Source organism: Aphelocoma coerulescens, chromosome 11, assembly GCF_041296385.1.
Source record: "Aphelocoma coerulescens isolate FSJ_1873_10779 chromosome 11, UR_Acoe_1.0, whole genome shotgun sequence".
NCBI lineage: Eukaryota > Metazoa > Chordata > Aves > Passeriformes > Corvidae > Aphelocoma > Aphelocoma coerulescens.
In genome coordinates this window covers 7,934,949-7,954,936 of record NC_091025.1, presented here as the reverse complement: position 1 = coordinate 7,954,936, position 19,988 = coordinate 7,934,949, and the positions used below count along the sequence as shown (strand labels likewise).

General features: G+C 45.1%; 1 protein-coding gene across 1 annotated transcript in view; it reads left to right on the top strand.

Annotated features, from left to right (window-relative positions):
* SF3B3 (splicing factor 3b subunit 3) overlaps nt 1–19,988 on the top strand; it is a 29,362-nt gene that overhangs the window by 8,308 nt on the left and 1,066 nt on the right. The window contains exons 10-25 of the mRNA XM_069027251.1: nt 176–271; nt 738–810; nt 6,228–6,379; nt 6,781–6,936; nt 7,291–7,446; nt 8,146–8,289; nt 9,163–9,285; nt 10,606–10,760; nt 11,848–12,022; nt 12,649–12,854; nt 13,749–13,905; nt 15,264–15,389; nt 16,501–16,713; nt 17,626–17,724; nt 18,141–18,284; nt 19,024–19,128. Coding sequence (XP_068883352.1) covers nt 176–271; nt 738–810; nt 6,228–6,379; nt 6,781–6,936; nt 7,291–7,446; nt 8,146–8,289; nt 9,163–9,285; nt 10,606–10,760; nt 11,848–12,022; nt 12,649–12,854; nt 13,749–13,905; nt 15,264–15,389; nt 16,501–16,713; nt 17,626–17,724; nt 18,141–18,284; nt 19,024–19,128 — 2,280 coding nt within the window. The remainder of the gene's footprint in view (nt 1–175; nt 272–737; nt 811–6,227; nt 6,380–6,780; nt 6,937–7,290; nt 7,447–8,145; nt 8,290–9,162; nt 9,286–10,605; nt 10,761–11,847; nt 12,023–12,648; nt 12,855–13,748; nt 13,906–15,263; nt 15,390–16,500; nt 16,714–17,625; nt 17,725–18,140; nt 18,285–19,023; nt 19,129–19,988) is intronic.

Here is a 19,988-nt window from a genome sequence, read left to right as displayed (position 1 = left end):
GCAGTGAGTTTGGGTAAAACTTGACATTCTTTCAGGGCAGCAGCTGCAACATCCTTCACAGCTTTTGATGTTTGAAAAAAAACATTCTTGAAGCAATAGTGTGAGATGTGTATGTATAGCTTAGTTTTATTTTCTCATTCCATGGATGTTGTTTTGACACACTTTCTCCACACAGATAGCAGATTTGGCCAATGAAGACACACCCCAGTTGTATGTGGCTTGTGGTCGGGGGCCCAGGTCGTCCTTGAGGGTTTTAAGACATGGACTTGAGGTAAGACATCCAGCACTAAGCCTGAGAGATGAGGGTGGTGTGAGGAAATCCTGTAGTCTGGAGAGCTCCTTTCTCTTGCTTGGAGAAATAGAAGGGTTGTACTGTTTATTCTTACATTCTCAAAGGCTTTTTGTTTACTTGACTTCAACAACCTGCATTTTGTCTCTTCTAAGACTTGAGTGTATTGAGCTGGAACATTCCTGGTGTCTGCCAGCTGCTGCTGATTTCTGCTGAGGGCGAATGACCTTGTTTTAAAGCTGATCATCCAGAGCAATAATGTTGCCATATCATTGCTGAATATGTTCTGCCCTGTAGCACATCTGGCATGGGCTGAGAGCATCAGAATTGGGAATTGTTAGCATTCCTGCCCAGTTGTGGGAAAGCTTGAAAACTGGTGGTTTGGTTGCATTCTTTAGTAAATCTAAACATCTGTTTGCAAAAGAACCTTCTTCCTGTTTACTCTTAGGTATCCGAAATGGCCGTCTCAGAGCTGCCTGGTAACCCCAATGCTGTATGGACTGTGAGAAGACATGTTGAAGGTATGCAGTATTTTCCTGAAGCACAGGGAGGTCATAATGTTTTTATGTGTGGTTTTTTTGTTAGTTTTTTCTGGTTTTCTGTCCAAGAAGATAGGAATGGTGCTGCGTGATGGTTGTGTGCCATCCCCAGAAATTGTGGTTTGAATCAGCAGCCACCTGCTTGTCTTTAGAAGCCACCCACCCTCTGGTCCCCTAGCATTGTCACACTTCCTTTTGACAAAGAAGCAGCTGCCTGCAGCTGTATCTGTCACCCAATATGCTGTGTCAGCTGTACATTTGCAACCTGAAGCTGCTGAACTTCTCATGCTTCCCCACTTCCCATACGTTTTTGCCCATAAGTTCTTGCTCAAAGATCAGCAGGCAACAGCTATTCTTGTTGTTGGAGCATACTCAGTATTCTTCGTGTGTGTTGACAACTGCAGTAATCAGCTCTTTGTGAGAGTGGGATACAAATTATGGAACAAAGATGATAAATCAGCAACAGTGTCTGTATTTTATTACTTCCTTCTGTGCATATCTGTGAAAAAAAGTCTGGGCTAGGACACACTCCCTATTCAAAACCCAGCAGTGTGTAGAATGATGGTGATTCTGGGAAGGTCAAAGTATCAGGTTGGCAGAATATACTGGATTAGGGGTTAGGTTGGTTGTTCAGGCTTTTTTCTTGTATCGTGATCTGAAATAATAACCTTACTAAAGTACAGGAGGAAATGTAGTCCCTTGTCCTGCCTTTCTCTTAAGGTGAGAACAGAGTTGCACAGAAGCACCTAAAAAGCTTAAAGGGAATCTGTTCTGGGTACCGGCAGTCTCAGAGATTATTTCCAAGGCAGTGCTTTGTATAACTCTCACAAAGATTTCCCTAGGTTTATGCACTGATCTAGAAAGGCCAGATTGTTGCAGTAGAGGCCTTAGCCTGCTATGGTGACATGATACCTTGTATTTAAGGAGTAGTGTGTCTTCCAGGGAACCAGTAACCCTGTGGGAATTTCAAACACTGCAGTGGGATTTACCTTGCCGTGCAAGACCTGCCATCAATTCCTGTGCTCGTGTCCTGAGACTCATGTACTGCCTAAGCAACATGGGAGGAACTTCGAGCATAAAGTGCCTTCATGTCCCCCAGAATAAAAGGGTCAAAAGGAAAGTATTTCCACAGTTCATATTAAAAAATACATGGTTCTCTGAAAAGGGGCATTCCAGTTTGTTAGAAACCTTTTCTCCAGCATTCTGGAAAAGAAGCTGGTAAGATTTTCTCCCTCTGAGGACTGGAGGCTTCTGACATCGCCTTACAGTTTTAAAATCTTTTCTCTTGGGATTCCAGAAGAAGACTTTGACTTTTCAGGAGGTGAAGGACCGACCATTCATGATCTGCAGGAAGTGGACCAGTCTCATTTGCCTCCTCTTCTTTCCACCTTCCAAATTCTCCAGGTTTCAGCATCATCATCTCCATGATTTCAGAAAGACTGGAATCTGTAGCTGTTAAGCTGTGCTACTTACTGAATACAGTTATATGAAACTGATCCCCAAGTTCCAACTCTTGGAATTCAGAAATTATTTTAGTGGGTTTTAATCAGAAAGAAAGCAGAACCTTTTCAAACATGTATCTAATCTTGAAACTGTCATTGAGGACTCAGTTTGCAGCGAGGGGTTTCCCGGCTCTGCCTCAGTGCCATGGTATGTGTATGCTGCTGGGCCTCTGTAAGAAACACCCAGGTCTGCAGTCTTCAAAGCAAATACTAACTTTGGCTGGTACGTGGTGATACTCACTACCAATACCAAGCCTTTTTTTTTCTTCCACAGGTTGCTGGTGGTGGAGGTGCTGATCACCACAGGTGTGTACCTACTGCTAGGGGCTACTGTACAGTCCCACAGGTTAACCACAGACAATCCCAACAGCATGGGGCTACATTTATGCTAAGCACTTCAGTAAAAAAATTCTAGAAACTGGTGTGTAGTTGAAGCTTTTGCCTTTGAAGTTCAGTAGCTGAGAAGTAGAAAGCAGATCCCAGTCCATCTTGCAGTCCTTGGGAAGCAAAACAATCAACTGTGTCTCTGTGGGACAGTCAGTTCTTGCTAAAATTGGATGTGTATGTTTTAGGGGTATTTTCATCTCTCTTGTAGACAAAGGTTAGGCTTCCAGCTGCTTTGTACAGACCTCCAAGAGAAAAAGATCAAGTGTGCTTGGAGCACATGTAGATATTGCTGGCATGGGAATGTCCTGTGATTATGGGATTCATCTGCCCATGAGACAGAATTGGATGGGATTTGCACCAAACCCTGTCTTGCAGTTGAGTGTCTGTGGATGTAGCTATGTGCTGTGTTGACAGATGGGAGCTGGGGGCTAAGAGTCAGCATTCCCTACCTGGCACTCTTGCTGGAGGAGCAATGTGCAGTGAGTCAGCGCTGCAGAGTCGCCATGCAGTAGTAAACAGAAGCCCAGGAAAATGTGCTGTCATCCCCTCAGAGTCTGTTAACTGAGAGTGATCCTGAGCTCTGCCACTGCTCACCAGTTTGTTCACGGAACTCCTCTGAGCTAGCGGTGACTGCATTTGTATCAGTGCAGATTCAGATGCTGTAGAGTGTGAGAAAACTGTCACAACTGCACTGGCATATAAGAATGGAATTCTTATGGACTAACTCACACTGAATCCATGACAAATAATGAAAAGCACAGTAGTGTAGAGTTCAAGGACTGAAATGTCATGTTTTCATAACTGGTTATGATGTGTGCATGAAGCTGCAGAAAACTTGTAACGCATGCGTCTGAGAACGAGTCTAGCTGTGGTTCTTCAGAGTCATTAAAACGGCTCTGTTACCCACTGAAAGGAGCTGACTGGAGCAATTAGAAGGGTAATAAGCATCTCTGAAGTCTTGTCTCTGCATACAAAATTATGTCTATCTTTTCAAAACTCGGGGAGCCTGGTGTTTTCCTTGGGATTGTGTAGAGCTGAATAGATATCTTTTCATATTAAAATGCATAGATCTTTTCTTTTTCTAACTGAGAACACTTCTCAGTGTGCCTTAGGGATTTAGTCCTCTTAATTTCAACTAGGCTGCTATATTTTCTAAACCAAAATTGTATTGTTTGAGGCTAGATGAATGTCTTATTCACTGACTTAGTTCTGGTAAATCAAACCCTTTATTTCAAAAGCTCCAGCAGAGAGTCATTAAGCAACACAGACTTCAAGCAAAAATGCACTTGTCACCATTATTGACACAGACTTAAAGGCATGCTCTAATATAAATGTAAGCCAATGGAAAGAAAGAGCTAAAAAGTATTAAGAGGTAGGAATGAGTTTTCGTTTAGAGTAGGACTAAGGGATTCTGTTTTGTTTTCAGATGGGAGTTCTTTGTCCTATTCCAAATCACATGTTTAGACCTCCGGCTGGGTCACAGTGGTTTATCATAAGAATTGACAACCCCCAGGGAGGAAGGCAGAAGCTCTGAAGTAATTTGGAAAGCAACAGTGGTCTTTGAAATGGAATTCTTAGAACATCCTGTCTATGGGATATTTATGAATCAAATGCTTAGCCTGTGAACTGCTAGAAACTCCATGATCGAGGAATTCTTGTAGACTTCTGGTGTTGAAAAATTTGTGCAAGTTTGTAGGAGAAGCTGCTGTTCAGTGTAGAAAATAAGCAGTGTGTGTGTCTTGCTGAACTCTTTATCATCTGCTGTTAATGTTGGAGGAATTCTCCCGTTGAGCCAAGCATTCAAGTAGTTGGCGTTACTTGATCGGGTTCTGTGTGCAGATTCAGCTCTTGCTTTCTCATTCCCCCAAATGGACCAGTTCCTGTAGTTTGTTGGTGTAGGGTTTTGGAGCTGTTGGAGGTTATAGGCTGTGATCACTTAATAGAGTAGAAATGGAGTTCATGCCACAGACATCTGTTGGAACTGCTTTAGTTACACAGAACTCTTCAGTTTGATCAGAGTTGTGGTCTGTATACCAGATGTTGCAGAGAAGAATGATGGTTTTTTTAAATTTTTCCCTTGCATATTTTCAGCTGTATGTAAGAACTTTTTGTTATAAACGTGACACAGCAGGTTTGGCAATGCTTCCCTCTAAACAGGGTGGAAAAGAAAAGAATTATTAGTTCTTGAAGCATTTGTTTTGGTTAACCCAGCTCAGGTTCTTTAAGCTGCTGCTTTGTATTTTGTAGCATCCTGTTTTGATCCTAGTTAGAGTCCTGTATTTTCCTTTTCTATTAAAGTCATTAGCCACTTCTTCATGTCTCCCACATTTGAAAATTATGTAGAATCTCGTTCCAAGGCAGAAACTGTGACAGCTCTCTTACACCCTCACGTCCACTAGATATGCTGTGGTGCCCAGGTCTGAGCTTTGGGTTGAATTGGGTTAAAATGAGGAATTTTCTTTTTAAGAAATAGCACTTGCATGACAACAGCAGCAGAAGTGGAGTTGCTTCTCTGAGGCAATCTTATTTCTCTTCCAATACTCCTGGCTCCGTTTCCCAATAGACTTCATTGTTTTTGTTGCTTTTGTTATTCTGTTTTAATGAGATTGTCCTTTTCCCCTTGTAAGACCTATTGCTTTCTGTAGAATGAAAGCAGACAGCAGTAAACTGGGACATTCACTTTACCCAGTCCTACTACCCTCATTTCCCACAAAGTTCCCCTATTTCCAAATGAGCTCTTAAGATTATTTTGTTTAGCATAGCTCCTCCGTGTCCAAGCTACAGGAGTCTCCCAAGCTGTCTCCTTTGGGAGAAGCCAGTACTGGAGATAATAGAGCAAACACTGACCTTTACTTCTATTGGGATAAATGACAGTATTGCAACTATCATAAAAATGTAATTGTTTCTCATTCCAGGAGACTGTCAGTGACTGGAAGCCAGTTGAGCTTCTGGAGAAGGCTAGAGCTGGTTTAACCCTGAATTCTGCTTCAATGCACTCAAATTGTTCTCTGCAGCCTTTTGTTGTGTGGCTGCTAGATAGAGACTGTGGTCCTGCAACAACACGGTGCAGCATCCGTGGTGTGGTTTCTGCAGATAGATTCCTTATGTTCAGATTTTTGGAGTATTTAATTTGACTTCATTGGGTGTTAAATCTGGATTCATCTCGTTGTGTGAAGTGGGACAGCTGTCTCAAAGGCTTCTAGAACTTGTGCGTTCTTTGAAAAAAATAGACAAATCTTGCTTGCCAGAATCCAGAGTATTGTGAATTGACTCTGGATCTGGATCGTGGTTTGATCCCTGGCTATGTCTTGAATTGTTTGGCATCCGGCTGTGGCTGGCTTTTGGACAGCGTGTCCTAGAGCGAACTTGTGCAGTACTGTCAGCAGCTGTAATTATCACAGGAATTCTACTGAAGAGTAACTGCTAGACATCTGTCAGACTGCTGATTGTGTTGGGAAGCCTTGCATTTATTAAATCAGCACTCTTTTTTTCCCTGTCTCCCTTGATCAGATGAATTTGATGCCTACATTATTGTGTCCTTCGTAAATGCCACACTGGTACTGTCTATCGGAGAGACTGTAGAAGAAGTGACTGACTCTGGATTCCTGGGTACTACACCCACCTTGTCCTGCTCTCTTCTTGGTGATGATGCTTTGGTACAGGTAATGGAAAGCTGCTTCTGACATGTCTGCTATGTCTGCCACTCTCAGCTTGCTGCACAGATGTGATTTCTACAGTAATGCAACATATGTCTAAAGATGTGGATTGGCAGAGAATGATGCTGATTCAGCCTTTCCCTTTTTGTATCTTTCTAAGTGAGACTGGACCAGTTGAAAATGGTCCTAATCTCCTTCAGTAGTTCCTTGCTGTGGTTGAAATATGTGGTTCTCCCAGCTGGCAAGTATCTTCCTGCTGGTTCAGCCTGCTGTATAGCTGATAGATCATGGCTGCCAGGAGTAGTTCTTGCCTTTGGCTTCTGCTGAGTCAGAACCACCAGTGAAATGGGAATTGTGAAGGGATGATAAATACAGAATTGATATGACCTTTCTTTTTGTTCCTTTAGGTTTATCCAGATGGGATCCGGCACATCCGAGCAGATAAGAGAGTAAATGAATGGAAGACACCAGGGAAGAAAACCATAGTAAAATGTGCTGTGAACCAAAGACAAGTAGTGATAGCACTGACTGGAGGAGAACTGGTTTATTTTGAGATGGACCCGGTATGTGTGTTAATGTGAATAAGTTTGAAAGAGTGAGGTATGGGGTATGCCGAGGATTGATCCTTGACCAGACCTGCAGAAAAGGATTCAGTAGTAAAGCACCCTTCTAGAATGGATAGATCAAAGCCCTGCATATCTAGACTGTGTCTTCCTGAGATTATTTAATGGCTAATTAAAGTCTCTGAAGCTCATAACTGAGGCTGAAGATTGTGTATTTGTACTCTTGCTCTTCTGGTTCTCCCAATTGTAGCCAAAACAAATTGTTTAGAAATTGTTATATTATGTAACAAATCCAAAGCATTATATTTAAAAACAAAGTATCTAATTAACAAGTCATATGTTTTTCTTTCTCAGTCAGGACAGCTGAATGAGTACACAGAGAGAAAGGAGATGTCGGCCGATGTCGTTTGCATGAGCCTGGCCAATGTTCCCCCTGGGGAGCAGCGTTCCCGGTTCCTTGCTGTTGGACTGGTGGACAACACTGTCAGAATTATTTCACTTGACCCTTCGGTGAGTAGCTGTGCTGTTTTTGCCCTTCCATTGGTTTGAAATGTTCAGAAGGACCCTCCAGAGGTGGACTGTGTCCATCCAGACTGTCTTTCCTTATTCAGGTGGGTGAGCAGGAATGGATAGCTTGCATGGCTTTTCCCTGTTGGTTGGGAGGGAATGTGGCGTTTGATCCTTCTCTGCAACAGATACCCTAGTTTTATTGAGACTCACTCGTGCCTCTGGAGGTTCAGCTGATGAGTCACCAGAGCATTTTCTTCTGTTGTTTTGGGTGGGGTTTTTGTTGGGTTCCCCCTCTCATCTCCCTGTTTGTACGTGTACTAAAAGCAGACTCATTCTGCAAGCAAGTTAGCAGCAAACCAAACTTGTCATTCCTCTGCCTACAACAGATGAGGTGTTCAAAGCTGGTTGCAGTAACTTAAATTTTCCTCAGGTCACTCCATGCTAAAGAGCTGCAAACAGTGCTAAAACAGTTTGGAAGGCTCCAGTTTTATCTTCTCTGAAGTCCAGGCTGCTACCAGTCCTGCTTGCCAAAATTCATGGAGCCTGCATCTATTGTGACTTTTTTCTTTTTTCTGTGCTGAATACTTCTTTCTGGAGATCTAAAAGGGCATCTTCAAGCTCCTTAGAGGGAGCTTGAATCCTGTCTTGCCATGCCAAGCCTTGCTGACTGGAGTGGTCCCTCTCTCCTGTCTTCCCCAGGATTGCTTACAGCCCCTGAGTATGCAGGCGCTGCCCGCACAGCCCGAGTCGCTGTGCATCGTGGAGATGGGTGGCACAGAGAAGCAGGATGAGCTGGGAGAGAGGGGCTCCATTGGCTTTCTGTACCTGAACATTGGACTGCAGGTGAGGAGTTCCTGACTGGTTCTGACAGGTGTGTCTTGAAGAGCTTTTGCTTGAAAAGGTGGATTGTTAAAATAGCCCTGTCACCATGCAGTGCAATACAAAGCTTGACTTCCCTCTTTGTTACAATGTGCTTGACAACAGTGACTGGGGAATTCACTGTGTGCTTTAGTAGAGGTGTGAGTTTCCCCATACATTTTTAGACTAAAGACTAGTCAAAAGCCAGCGTATTACCCCAGATTTTATGTAGGACAGACTGTGCTTTCCCCATTCAAGAAAGAAGGCATATTTTAAGAAATATTTCTGGGTGAAATGTTGAGCAGCTCTTTAAAAGCTGCCTGTAGGGCAGAGTATCAAACAAGTAACTGCCCAAAGCAGAGGCTCTGCTCTAATAACTCTGCTATTACACAGCTTTTTGTTACATCCGCTACAAACTCTCTGATCTTTGACCAAAAAATGTTGTTTTGACAATTCTGCATGTGGTAAAAATAATCAGCACAGTTTAGGTTCTTCCACATGCCTCAAGTTTGATGTCAGAATGCAAATTTTAAGGAGCATGAATTTTTGGGTAAATCCTTTGTACGAAGAGGGATGGGGATCTGGAATCCACCCTCAGGTTTTTATGGCTTATGTGATATACTAAAGTCCTTGGTCTGTTTTTTATTTTGGAGGGGGTCCTTTCTGCCATGTAGGACTGTGGAGGAGCTGTGCTTTCTTTGCTGTTAAAAATGTGGCTGTCGGGGAGAGTTGTACAGACAGCTAGGAAAACAAACAGCTAATTCTTCAGAAACTGCCTCTCCCCATTGACTTGAATTACGCGTGTAGGAAGTTACTTCTTACCTTCAATCTGGATCTTTTTGTTTTGCTGATGTCAAGAACGGTGTGCTGCTGCGAACCGTCCTGGACCCTGTCACTGGCGATCTTTCTGACACCAGGACCCGATACCTTGGCTCCCGGCCTGTCAAACTCTTCCGTGTCCGAATGCAAGGCCAAGAGGCGGTAAGGGAGGCGAGCTCTTGCAGGGGTGCATATCCACTCCCCAGGCACTGCACCCTGGATTTTCTTATGGGTGGGCAGGGTGGGGAAGCAACCCTGCAACACAGCAGGACCTTCTGGGTAAGGGTGGGAAGTAGAATGACTTCATTGTGGAGCTGCCTGGCTCGCAGCTTGTTCTTTCACGAACAGTCTTGTTCTTCTTATTCCCTTTACTACTGTGTACTGCTGCCCTGTCTTCTCTGAACTAGGATTCATCTGACCCATAGGCTGTGTTTATAGTGTGCTTGGAGAGCTCTGAGCAGATTCTTGGGCTTAAGAGACACATCTTACCTCTTTTAGTGCACAGAGAGATGGAGAGAGCTCTGGGCAGAAAACTTACCCTTGAATGCTTGATGCAGTGAATGGTTGTGTCCTTGCATGTTGGGAATAGCTCAGCCAAGGGCTGGACAGCTGCCATACATGGCTCAAGGAAAATATTTGCAAGATTTGGCAGAGAAGGAAAAATGTGTTTCATCAGAAGTGCCACTTCCAGCCCTTCTGATGCGGCACTGGGGAAATCAGCCACCCCCTGCTTGACTCATTTTTGGATGACACCTTCAGAGTTGAGAAATATTGCCGATCAGTGTAGGGGGGCTGGATCTGGGAATTCGAGCTTTGCTGTAGTGTTGAGGTACGCTGGGGGAATCTCTTAAACTTGCTCCTGCCAGCTGTAACTTGGGAGATGAGGAGCTTTGCAGCTCCAGCACAGAATACCTGTAGAGTAACTGAGTGCTTTTTTACTTTGAGATCAGCTGTTGTTACTCAGGCAGAAACTAAGGTTGACCTGAAACTCATTTAGCCAAATGTATAAAGCTAAAGAGTTTGGAAGTCAATCTGCTTCCTTTTTTTCCCATAATTTGATTGAAAATAGGCTAGTGATGACTTTCAGTAAATTTCACTAAGAGTGCTACAGCATTTGGATTGTGATGAAGCAGCAAATACTTACTTTAAAAGGCCTGTTCCCATTAGAACAAGCTATTCCAAAAAATGAGATATGACAGTATTGTTGATCTTGGCTTTTGCAGGTAATAGTTTTAGTGCACCTCAGTTGGAGTATTTGTTGTCTTGATAGTACTTTAAAGCTCCTCTTCATGCCATATGCAATTTCAGAGAAAGCTGAAAGCAAGAAGTGTCTCAGGTGTGCTCTGACCTGCGTGGGGTCCACCTGCAAGAGTTCAGTTGTTGCAGTGGGGAAGAGTTGGGCACTGTGCATCCATTTCTATTGCATAAAGTGAGCTTGCCTCCATTCCCAGACCTAATAAATTTGCTGCCTGTCTTTCCCAGGTGCTGGCCATGTCAAGCCGTTCCTGGCTTAGTTATTCCTATCAGTCACGCTTCCACCTGACTCCCCTGTCTTACGAGACACTGGAGTTTGCATCTGGTTTTGCTTCTGAGCAATGCCCTGAGGGCATTGTGGCCATCTCCACAAACACATTGAGGTAAGCATCAGAAGGGAAACACAAATGCTTCTGGGCTGGGATGCCAGGCAGGTGAAGCAGTGGTGAATTCCACCAGACATTCAAAAGAAAAGAGGTAAAGTGACTTGACTTCAAAAAGATTTTTTTTGTTATGAATAATGACTTGATAGAAACGCTTGGATGGGTTTCAGAAAACAGACTAAGGAAAGTTAGGCTGTCCAAAAATGGGGTGTACTTCTCAGATTTGTATTCTCTAGCTTTTTAAAATAAGTGTAATTCAAGTTATTCTTCAATTCTCTCATCCTGAGAGAGGGAAGCTTTTAATAAATGTGGACCTGTTATGTATTAGGATCTTGTGGTTTGTGATCTGAATTGGCTGCTTTGCAGGAAATAAACCATGTGATATAAGAAACCAGAGACATGACAGGGATGTTTTTGTTGCCTTTTTTAAAGTTCAGCTGAGATACTAAAAAGATAAATGAAAATAATGGACCACAAATTCAGATGCTGTGCTGTATGCACTTGAACAGGCACCTTTTTCATATCTGTCCTCATTGAAATATTACAGCATTCATTGCTTTTAAAGGAGTCATTCTTTCTGGAAAGACTTGTGGTTTTCAGACACCAAATGCCAGAAGAACTGGCATTTCAGCTGGCAAGTCACAGGAAGAAAGAGCTGGCATTGCGTTTTTCATACTCTTTTTAACTGAAGTGCCTCTGAGGAGCATTTGATTACGTGTCAAAGTCAGTGTCACATTTAGATTCAGATGATGTGTTCCCCAAACGTGCACTTTCCTTCCGTGTGCCCTTTGTTCCTCTTGGGATAGACTTGCTTCAGCACAAGTCAGAATGCACCCTGGGACAGTGAGAGCCCTCAAAGACCTTGTGCTGCAGCACACACCTCTCCCACACCGTGGGCTCCCATTTTAGGATGTTAGTTTTGCTCTGCTCTCTGGGGCTGTTGGCTAGTTGCTGTTTGGCCTGAGGAAGGTGCTGCTCCTCTCTAGCACTAGCCAGTTTCACAAAGAAAAAGTTCCACTCCAGTTTCGTTCTCTTCGACAGCTGTTTTTGGATCCTGTTCAATGCTTGTCACGTCTCTGTCCCCCAGGATTTTGGCACTGGAGAAGCTGGGAGCAGTCTTCAACCAGGTTGCCTTCCCGTTGCAGTACACACCCCGAAAATTTGTCATTCACCCAGAGAGCAACAACCTGATCATCATTGAGACAGACCACAACGCTTACACTGAGGCCACCAAGGCGCAGAGGAAGCAGCAAATGGCTGAGGTAATTGGGATGGAGGACAGGTACACACATCTGTTCCCCAGAGGGGACTTCTGCAGCTGGAAGTACTCCCTGCTCATTAGTTCCCAGCTGCCATTACCTGCAAGGCTTTCTTCCCTGTGTGAATGCAGGGGCTGAAAGGGGAGTGGAAGTCTGCCTCAAAACAGCAATTTCAGCAGAATGCACCACTTCGCAGTGTTCTTCCTCTGCCTGTTGTTAGGACATGTTTTAAGAACCACCGGGTGGAGGACAATCTTGCTTGTGTAACACCATTCTCTGGGGTTTCTGTGGTTGGTTGAGGATGCTTGCATTTCAGTGGGTTGTTTATTTTCTTCTCAGGGTTGTTTCCAGGGTTGTTGATTAGGAGAAATGGCTCCCCAGACAACTGTCCCTTGGGCTGGGCAGAGCTGACACAGCCATGCTCTGAGCTATAGAGGCACCCTGGGGAATAAGCTCAGGGTGGGTGGACGCTTTGGAAGTTAATGGCTTTTATGTCTTCACAAGCAGTACCTTGCTCCAGAATACCTGGGCTTAGGCAAAACAGGGAGGTTGTATTCTGTGCAGAGAATCAGCATGCTGGGAAAGGAAATTGCTGAGCTGTTCTTTTCTCCTGTCTTTTAATGCCATAGGAAATGGTGGAGGCTGCGGGTGAGGATGAGAGGGAGCTGGCTGCAGAGATGGCTGCAGCCTTTCTGAACGAGAATCTTCCTGAGTCCATCTTTGGTGCTCCCAAGGCAGGAAATGGTCAGTGGGCTTCTGTTATCAGAGTGATGAACCCCATCCAGGGAAATACGCTAGATCTGGTCCAGCTGGAGCAAAATGAAGCTGCTTTCAGGTAAGAAGCGTTGCCAGATGCAGCAAGAGTCCCTGCTTGTGATGAGTCTTAGGTGTTTTTTCCTTTTGCTTATCTGTTACTGAGGTGAAATCCAGTTGGAACATGTTATCAAGCGACTGGCTTGAAATTCCGGGAGTGATTTGTCTTGCCTTCCCTTCCCTTCCAGCCCCAATCTTGTCCATATGTGGCATTATGAGCTGGTGGTGCTCCAAATGTGATTGCTGGACCCCGGTGCCTAAAGAACACCACAGGAGTGTAAATGGCAGATAAGAGAGCTAGGAACAAGAGAATGTGCTGTTATCTCTCATTTCCCCTTCTCATCCAAATAAACTGAGGACAGATTAGGTGGAAAGGAAGGTGTTAGAGGACTGGAGGGGAAAACCAACACAATAATCATGAAGAATAGCAAGTGCCTCAGCAGGTGCAGTAGAGTTAGGTCATGTTAGTCCAAAAGGCTGACCTGTCATTTCCAACCTGCCTGAGCCATTTACCGAGCAGGAAATAACACTGGAAGATGAGGAAAGTTATTTGTATATATCCCAATGGAATCAGCCTTTGAAAAACAACTTCTAGTAGAGTTTCGCACATCGCTAGGCAGTGTCCAGCCTGTGAAAGTGTAAAGTAACACTTTGGGCATTGTGAAAACGTAAAATGCTTTGGGCATATGTGACGGCTGCAACACATATGGAGAGTGCGGAAGAATGAGCAAATCTGCATTAAACATTTTTACAAGGAGGAAAAACGACCTCTTAAAAGGCAATGTCAGTGTTGAAGGGTTGGGCTCTCGACTCTCTGCTGGGCAGGTGCAGGTTGTGCTGTTGGGGAATCCAGTCGGGGTGTGCAGCATTAGTGTGGTGATGACACTGATGTCCTGGTGTGTCTTGTCCTTCCCAGCGTGGCCGTGTGCCGGTTCTCCAACACTGGTGATGAGTGGTACGTGCTGGTGGGAGTCGCCAAGGACCTGATTCTGAACCCACGCTCAGTTGCTGGAGGGTTTGTCTACACATACAAGCTGGTGAATAGTGGTGAGAAGCTGGAATTTCTGCACAAGGTGAGGGGAGTGATGGGGTTATTTCCAGTCTGAGTGTTGGAGTGGGTCTTACTTGCCTGAGTGCTGCAGTAATATTGCAGTACTTGGTACATCCTGGGCAAGATTATCGTGCTGGTGTTACACGTTGGAAGCAGCCTTGGAGAAAATAAGCTGCCTCCTACAGAATCATTTGGTCCATCTTTTGCAGAGCTGAGGATTGAACACAGATCTCCCAAGAGTCCCAGTTTTACCCATCTAATTGGGTAAATTGGAAAGGAGCAGTGTTTTTCATCCCCCTGTTAGGGAGGGGAGGGAAATGGCTCTGTTTGCTTTCTGGAATATGAGCTCAGAGAGCTGCTTAAGCACTTGTTTACAGAGCAAATTCATACTTGGGTCACTTGAACCCTGGTGCTAATGCTATCAGTCCTTGGCTGACCATGCGCAGCTGGTGGGAGCTGTCATCTTCCTTGGATGCTGTTTGATTGTGTGTAGAAATGATTAGTGATCGACTTGTTTGATAGGTCTCAGGGGCTTTAGCAAAGGTTTCAGCAGAAAAATTACTGTTCTTCCCACATACTTCTAGCATGGCTGAGATTTGAGCAGATGAACACATGGAAAGGAATGTTGTGGCTTACTCACTTCCTAGAGTCCTGATGCAGTGAGTGGGTTCTGTCCTGGACTGTGGCCTTCTCTGGTGCCACTGAACACCCACTGGGAAGTTGACAGAGCTGAAGTAGTGAAATAAACTTCTCTTAGTCAGTGCAGCCAAGCTAGGAATGCTGTAACTGGAAGCTCTCTACATGTTCCCCTACTCTGCTGTGGCTGATCGTTTTGGATTGATTAGTGGTGGGAGATTATTCAGACAGTAATCTATCTGAGTTACTGAAATTGTGGACACATGGTAGTTGTTCATATTTAACAATTTCTTTGGTGGCAGTGGCAGATGGCTGAATTACATTCATGCCTTTCTTTAGAAACAGTCTGGGTAGATTTAGGCAAAGTCTAAAGTTTTTCTGTTGGATGTAAACCAAAACTAAACTGAGGTAACCAGGCCCTTACTTTATTTTGCTGCCTGCCCAGTATGGCATTCTTACAGCAGTCCTGTGCTTCAGTGAAGGTGCACTGCCAGCAGTGTGTTGTGTGTGAGTACCCAAGGCTCTCTTAGCTCTATGTGTGACATCTGCCACTGTCAAAAGGCCTGCCAAAGGACTGACCTGTTGTCTCTCCTGTAGAAAAATATTATTATTAGCCTTTTACATTGAAAGCCTTGATACAGGCCAGTGAACTTCAACCATACCATTAGCTGAATCTGTTCTGAAGGTTTATGTAAGTTTAGCTCTCTTAATGAGGATTTCACAATCTTCCTCTTCCCTCTCTAGACCCCTGTGGAGGAGGTCCCTGCAGCCATTGCTCCATTCCAAGGCCGAGTCTTAATTGGAGTTGGAAAGCTCCTGCGTGTATATGACCTGGGCAAGAAAAAACTGCTTCGGAAATGTGAGAATAAGGTACTGCCTTCTGTTCCTGGCCAGAGCTGTCAATTTGGAATAAGTGATACTTTGCAGCAGGAGTGAAACAAGGGGTTTAGCTGCTACTCCAGCTCAAGTGTGTCTGTTTACTTGGTCATCAGAGCTGTGTTTGCCTTGCTGGGTGCATCTATCCAGAGTGGTACTGGACTAGACTGGGCTGTTGTGCTGCCCCTCTACATCCCACGCACACACCATTTTCTTACCACCATTCTGACAGTGTTGCAAGTTCATTTTCGTCCCAGCTCAGTGCAGGCTGTCACTGACCATGTGCAGGGGTCTGTACAGACTGTTCCTTTGGCCACCTGATGACACTGTGAGAGGTCTTACCCATATAGAAGATGATTACTGGGAATGTTTTGTTAGTTTAGGTGATCAGCAGCTGGAGGACAGAAGCTGGAGAGTGCGTATGACCACCTCGTCAGATCCCCAGAATGTTGAAAAGGGGATTTTCTCCTTGAAGTAGATGGTCCTTCTTGCTGAGCATCTCTGCTGCTTTAGGAAAAGAAATTGCAGGAGCATGATTTTCTAACTCTTAATTGCCTGCTCCTCCCTCTCTCGTGCAAGCTGCAGAACCTGTGCCAGTAGCTCATTACTGCACAAAAGAACTCCAGCAAGCTAACAGACAGACTGGGAACTTGTAGGGGAACTTTTTTTATTGTGTTGTGTGGTTTTGTGAGGTTTTGTTTTTTTTCCCTAAAACATGACTCACATGAAAAAGTGAAACTTTCCTTCTTGGACCTTCCATGTCTCCTCACATAGTGAGGAGATATGGAAGCAATGCCTGCTTGTAGGGATGTCCTGGCATCTCCAATCATGGGCTCACCAGCAGAGCTTGTTCTTTGGACGGTGTTCATACAGAGAAGACTGAGAATGCCACATGGTGCATGTTAGGTTGCCCTGTATTGATGGTGTATTTAGAGTGGGACTGTGGTATGGCAGAAATGGGAGGTAGTTTCAGAGGAAGGGATGGGGAAGTGGGGAGAGAACTGTAGTTCACAGGCAGAAATAGTGTTTCAGTTGGAGTATGGTGGTTAATGGGTTGTGCTTCCCTGTTTGAAGCACTCAGGTTTTGTCCTTTCTCTCTCAAAAGCACATTGCCAACTACATCTGTGGAATCCAAACCATTGGGCACAGAGTGATTGTTTCAGACGTTCAGGAGAGTTTCATCTGGGTGCGTTACAAAAGGAATGAGAACCAGCTCATTATCTTTGCTGATGACACTTACCCCCGGTGGGTCACTACAGCAACGCTCCTGGATTATGACACTGTGGCTGGAGCCGACAAGTTTGGTAACATCTGTGTGGTGAGTGTGCCTTGCTGAAGTCAGGGCTTTCTGGACATGTTTTCCCTTAAAACATCCATGATTTATCTTAAAAGAATGAGAATCTGTCCTTAGCTGGAGACAACGCCCTGTACCATTGAGTTGTTTTCATGGGGTGACTCTGTCATCATAGTGGGCTGCAGTTTATCGGTTTATTAAATGAAGCAAATCAGTTAAAGCATCAGCAAGTCATAAATATATTTCTGAGGTATCCAGTAATTTGTTTTTACTGTGAATAAGCCTTGAAAAGAAGCTTGTGACTGTGAAAGGGCCCATGAGAACTTTAGTCAGGGTTATCACTCTTACTTTTTCTGGCTAAACCTCATCGCTGGCATTTAGCTTTCTCTGTCACTTCCTCTCCACAGTTGGCTTTGTCAGCCAACACTTCCCCACTTGGCTGGATTTCAGCAAGGGAGGAGGAAAGAATAGATGGTCTTTCTGGCAGAGCTTTGATCTCTTTCTGAAGTGTGCTCGGGTGCTTTGGAGTGCAGAGTTCAGCACGCGTCAGATGCTGCTCTGCAGGATTTGGCCAACACACACAAACCAGTCCTCTTCAGCTTTCCTGACCCACATCCATCAAACTGTTTCCTTAGTGGAAACCACCTTCAGATCAGTTTGACCATACCTCCCAGGGTGATCTGCAAGTGCCGGGCTAGGCAGAGGCTGGTTGTGAGGCCCTGCCCATGTTGGGTGATGGGCTATTGGTCTTGATACCACTGTTGTCATATAACTGTAAAGGCTGTTCTGGAGAGGTACCTGGATTATTCTGCTGTAAGTGTAAAGTGGTTCTTGCAGAGTCCACAAAAGCAGCCTTTCAGACAGCACAAGGGTTCTCCAGAGATAATGTGCTGCTTCTCTGCAGCTGGCTGATTCTTTCTTCCACTTTCAACACAGGTGAGATTGCCTCCCAACACCAATGATGAGGTAGATGAGGATCCCACAGGCAACAAAGCTCTCTGGGACAGGGGCCTGCTTAATGGAGCATCGCAGAAGGTAATACTTCATGGGAAGCACATGGTTATTGGAGGAAAAGAATGCACTGCTTTTCTGTGAAGGCCTTTGCAGTGTTGTCCAGGAAATGTATTGGCAGTTCTGCTCCTACACAATCTGCTGTGCTGTGGGTGATCTGTTTTCACTGTTGCTCCAAGCCAAATTTCTGAAATCACAGCTGAAGCCTGTTTGGTGTGTTTGATGGAAGCAGCTCATTTTCTTTTGCTGCTTTCTCTCGTTACTTGCATCCGTTTGTCCAGCTGAGTTTTGCCATCTGGTCACAGGTGGAAGGCACTTCCTTTCTAGAAAGGCATTTCAGAACTAGCAGTTGGCTGAATTTATTCTGCTTTCCTCTCTCAAGCCCTTTGATGCTTTTATATAAGCTAAAGAAAAAACATGCTTCTGTGCTTGCCTTTCAGGCTGAAGTGATTATGAATTATCACGTGGGAGAGACGGTGCTTTCCTTGCAGAAGACCACACTGATTCCAGGAGGCTCTGAATCTCTTGTTTATACCACGTTATCAGGGGGGATAGGAATCTTGGTCCCTTTTACTTCCCATGAGGTAAGCAAGGCCAGGCATCAGGCTGCAGTCTTGCTGCTTTTTGTGCACCTACCCCCAGCCAGTATATTAATGTGCTGCATTCCCTGAAGGGCTCCACAGTGCCTGAAATCCGGAGCTACAGGAGAGCCTGTGGCTCCAATGCAGAAGGAAGGAGGAGTTTGCTGGCTCCTGCATTGGTTCTATAAAGAGTGGAGAGCTTTCCTTGTTGCACTGCTGTTCTGAATCTGTGCTTTCGAGGAGCTTTGGGTGGTTCAGTGTCTGAGGAGGGAGGAGTCCTTTGGCATGTTTTGTGTAGCCTGTAAACTATGGATGTTTCAAGTCCTGAGTATGGTATTCTGTTCTCCACTTGCTGTGGCTTCTTGAAGCACTGGATGCCAAGACATTCCCTCTTGGAGCTGCAGCTCCATGCTGCTCTATGCTTCATTTCCTGGGAGGCTGATCCTGACCAGGGTGGCTGCTTAGCTCTGCTGTGGGTGCTTCCCAGGTGGAAGTGGTGAGGGGGTAGCCATGACCTTGGCTGCTGTGTGCAGGGCTGCTCTGGCAGAGTCTGGTAATGACAGAACCACAGAATGGTTTGGGTTGGAAGGGGCATTTAAATAAGATCGTCTCATTCAACCCCAAGTGGCCATGTAATGGCAGTGTTCCAGCCACTGCAGGAGTACTGATGGGTGTTGTCTTGCCTTGCTAGCAGCACTGATGTGTACCAAACTGTTCTCTTACCAATCCTTAATCTCCCCAGGATCATGACTTCTTCCAACATGTGGAAATGCACTTACGGTCTGAGCACCCTCCTCTCTGTGGACGAGATCATCTCAGTTTCCGCTCCTACTACTTCCCAGTGAAGGTAGGCCCTGAGCACATGGGATCACCTGGTCATGGGGGTGCAGCAAGTTTCTCTGGGGTACAGCCTGAGGCTGGCAAAAGCAAGGCAAAGTTACTGTCTTGAATAAGGCAAGGTTGCTGTTCAGTGGGGAGGAGTGGGGTACTGTTAGTAATGGTTCATGTAGTGCCTGTGGCAGCTGGCTCTTGAGCAGCACTCTGTAAGGAGAACAGTACTTAGCACTTAATACATGTCTGTTTTGGTTTCTTAACTCTTGTAATGAGCCTCCTGAGGGCTGGTCCCAAGACCCAAGCCGAGAGGTGCTGTAGCTGCACTTTTCCATTTCCCCACAGCATCTCCATTTTCCACCAGGAGAAGCAGCATTACGTAGCTGTTGGTGTGGCTGGGTCAAACTGAGTGCTGCCCTGGGTTATGTTTTTTCCACCACCATTGGAAAGGGAAATTTAAGTTCAGAAACAGCTGTTCCTGTCTATTTCTGCTTTTGAGGAACTGTTAGAAGTTGTGAACTGCTAAATGCTATGACCAGAAGAATCCGGTGGTAGTTACTACCAGGGTAATGTGCGTGGAGTCAGTCAGAACACTGTCCCAGCAGACGAAGCTCTCCAGGTGCAGAGGGTGGTGGTGTTCTCCATGAGCTTCAGGGTGATTTGCAGCATACACAGCCTCAAAGACAGCTCCCATGTGTTTGAAGCTGCCTTTGTCATCACTCACAGCCTCCCCCACCCTGCCTAGTGCAGGGCTCAGACCCAAGCGGATCTCTCTTCCTTTCCCTTGTGGGATTCTTCAGCTGCACCCAGGCCTTTTGGGTTTCTGTTTTGTTAATCAAGCTGGCCAGTAATTAATGTGATGCTAACTGCTGCTAT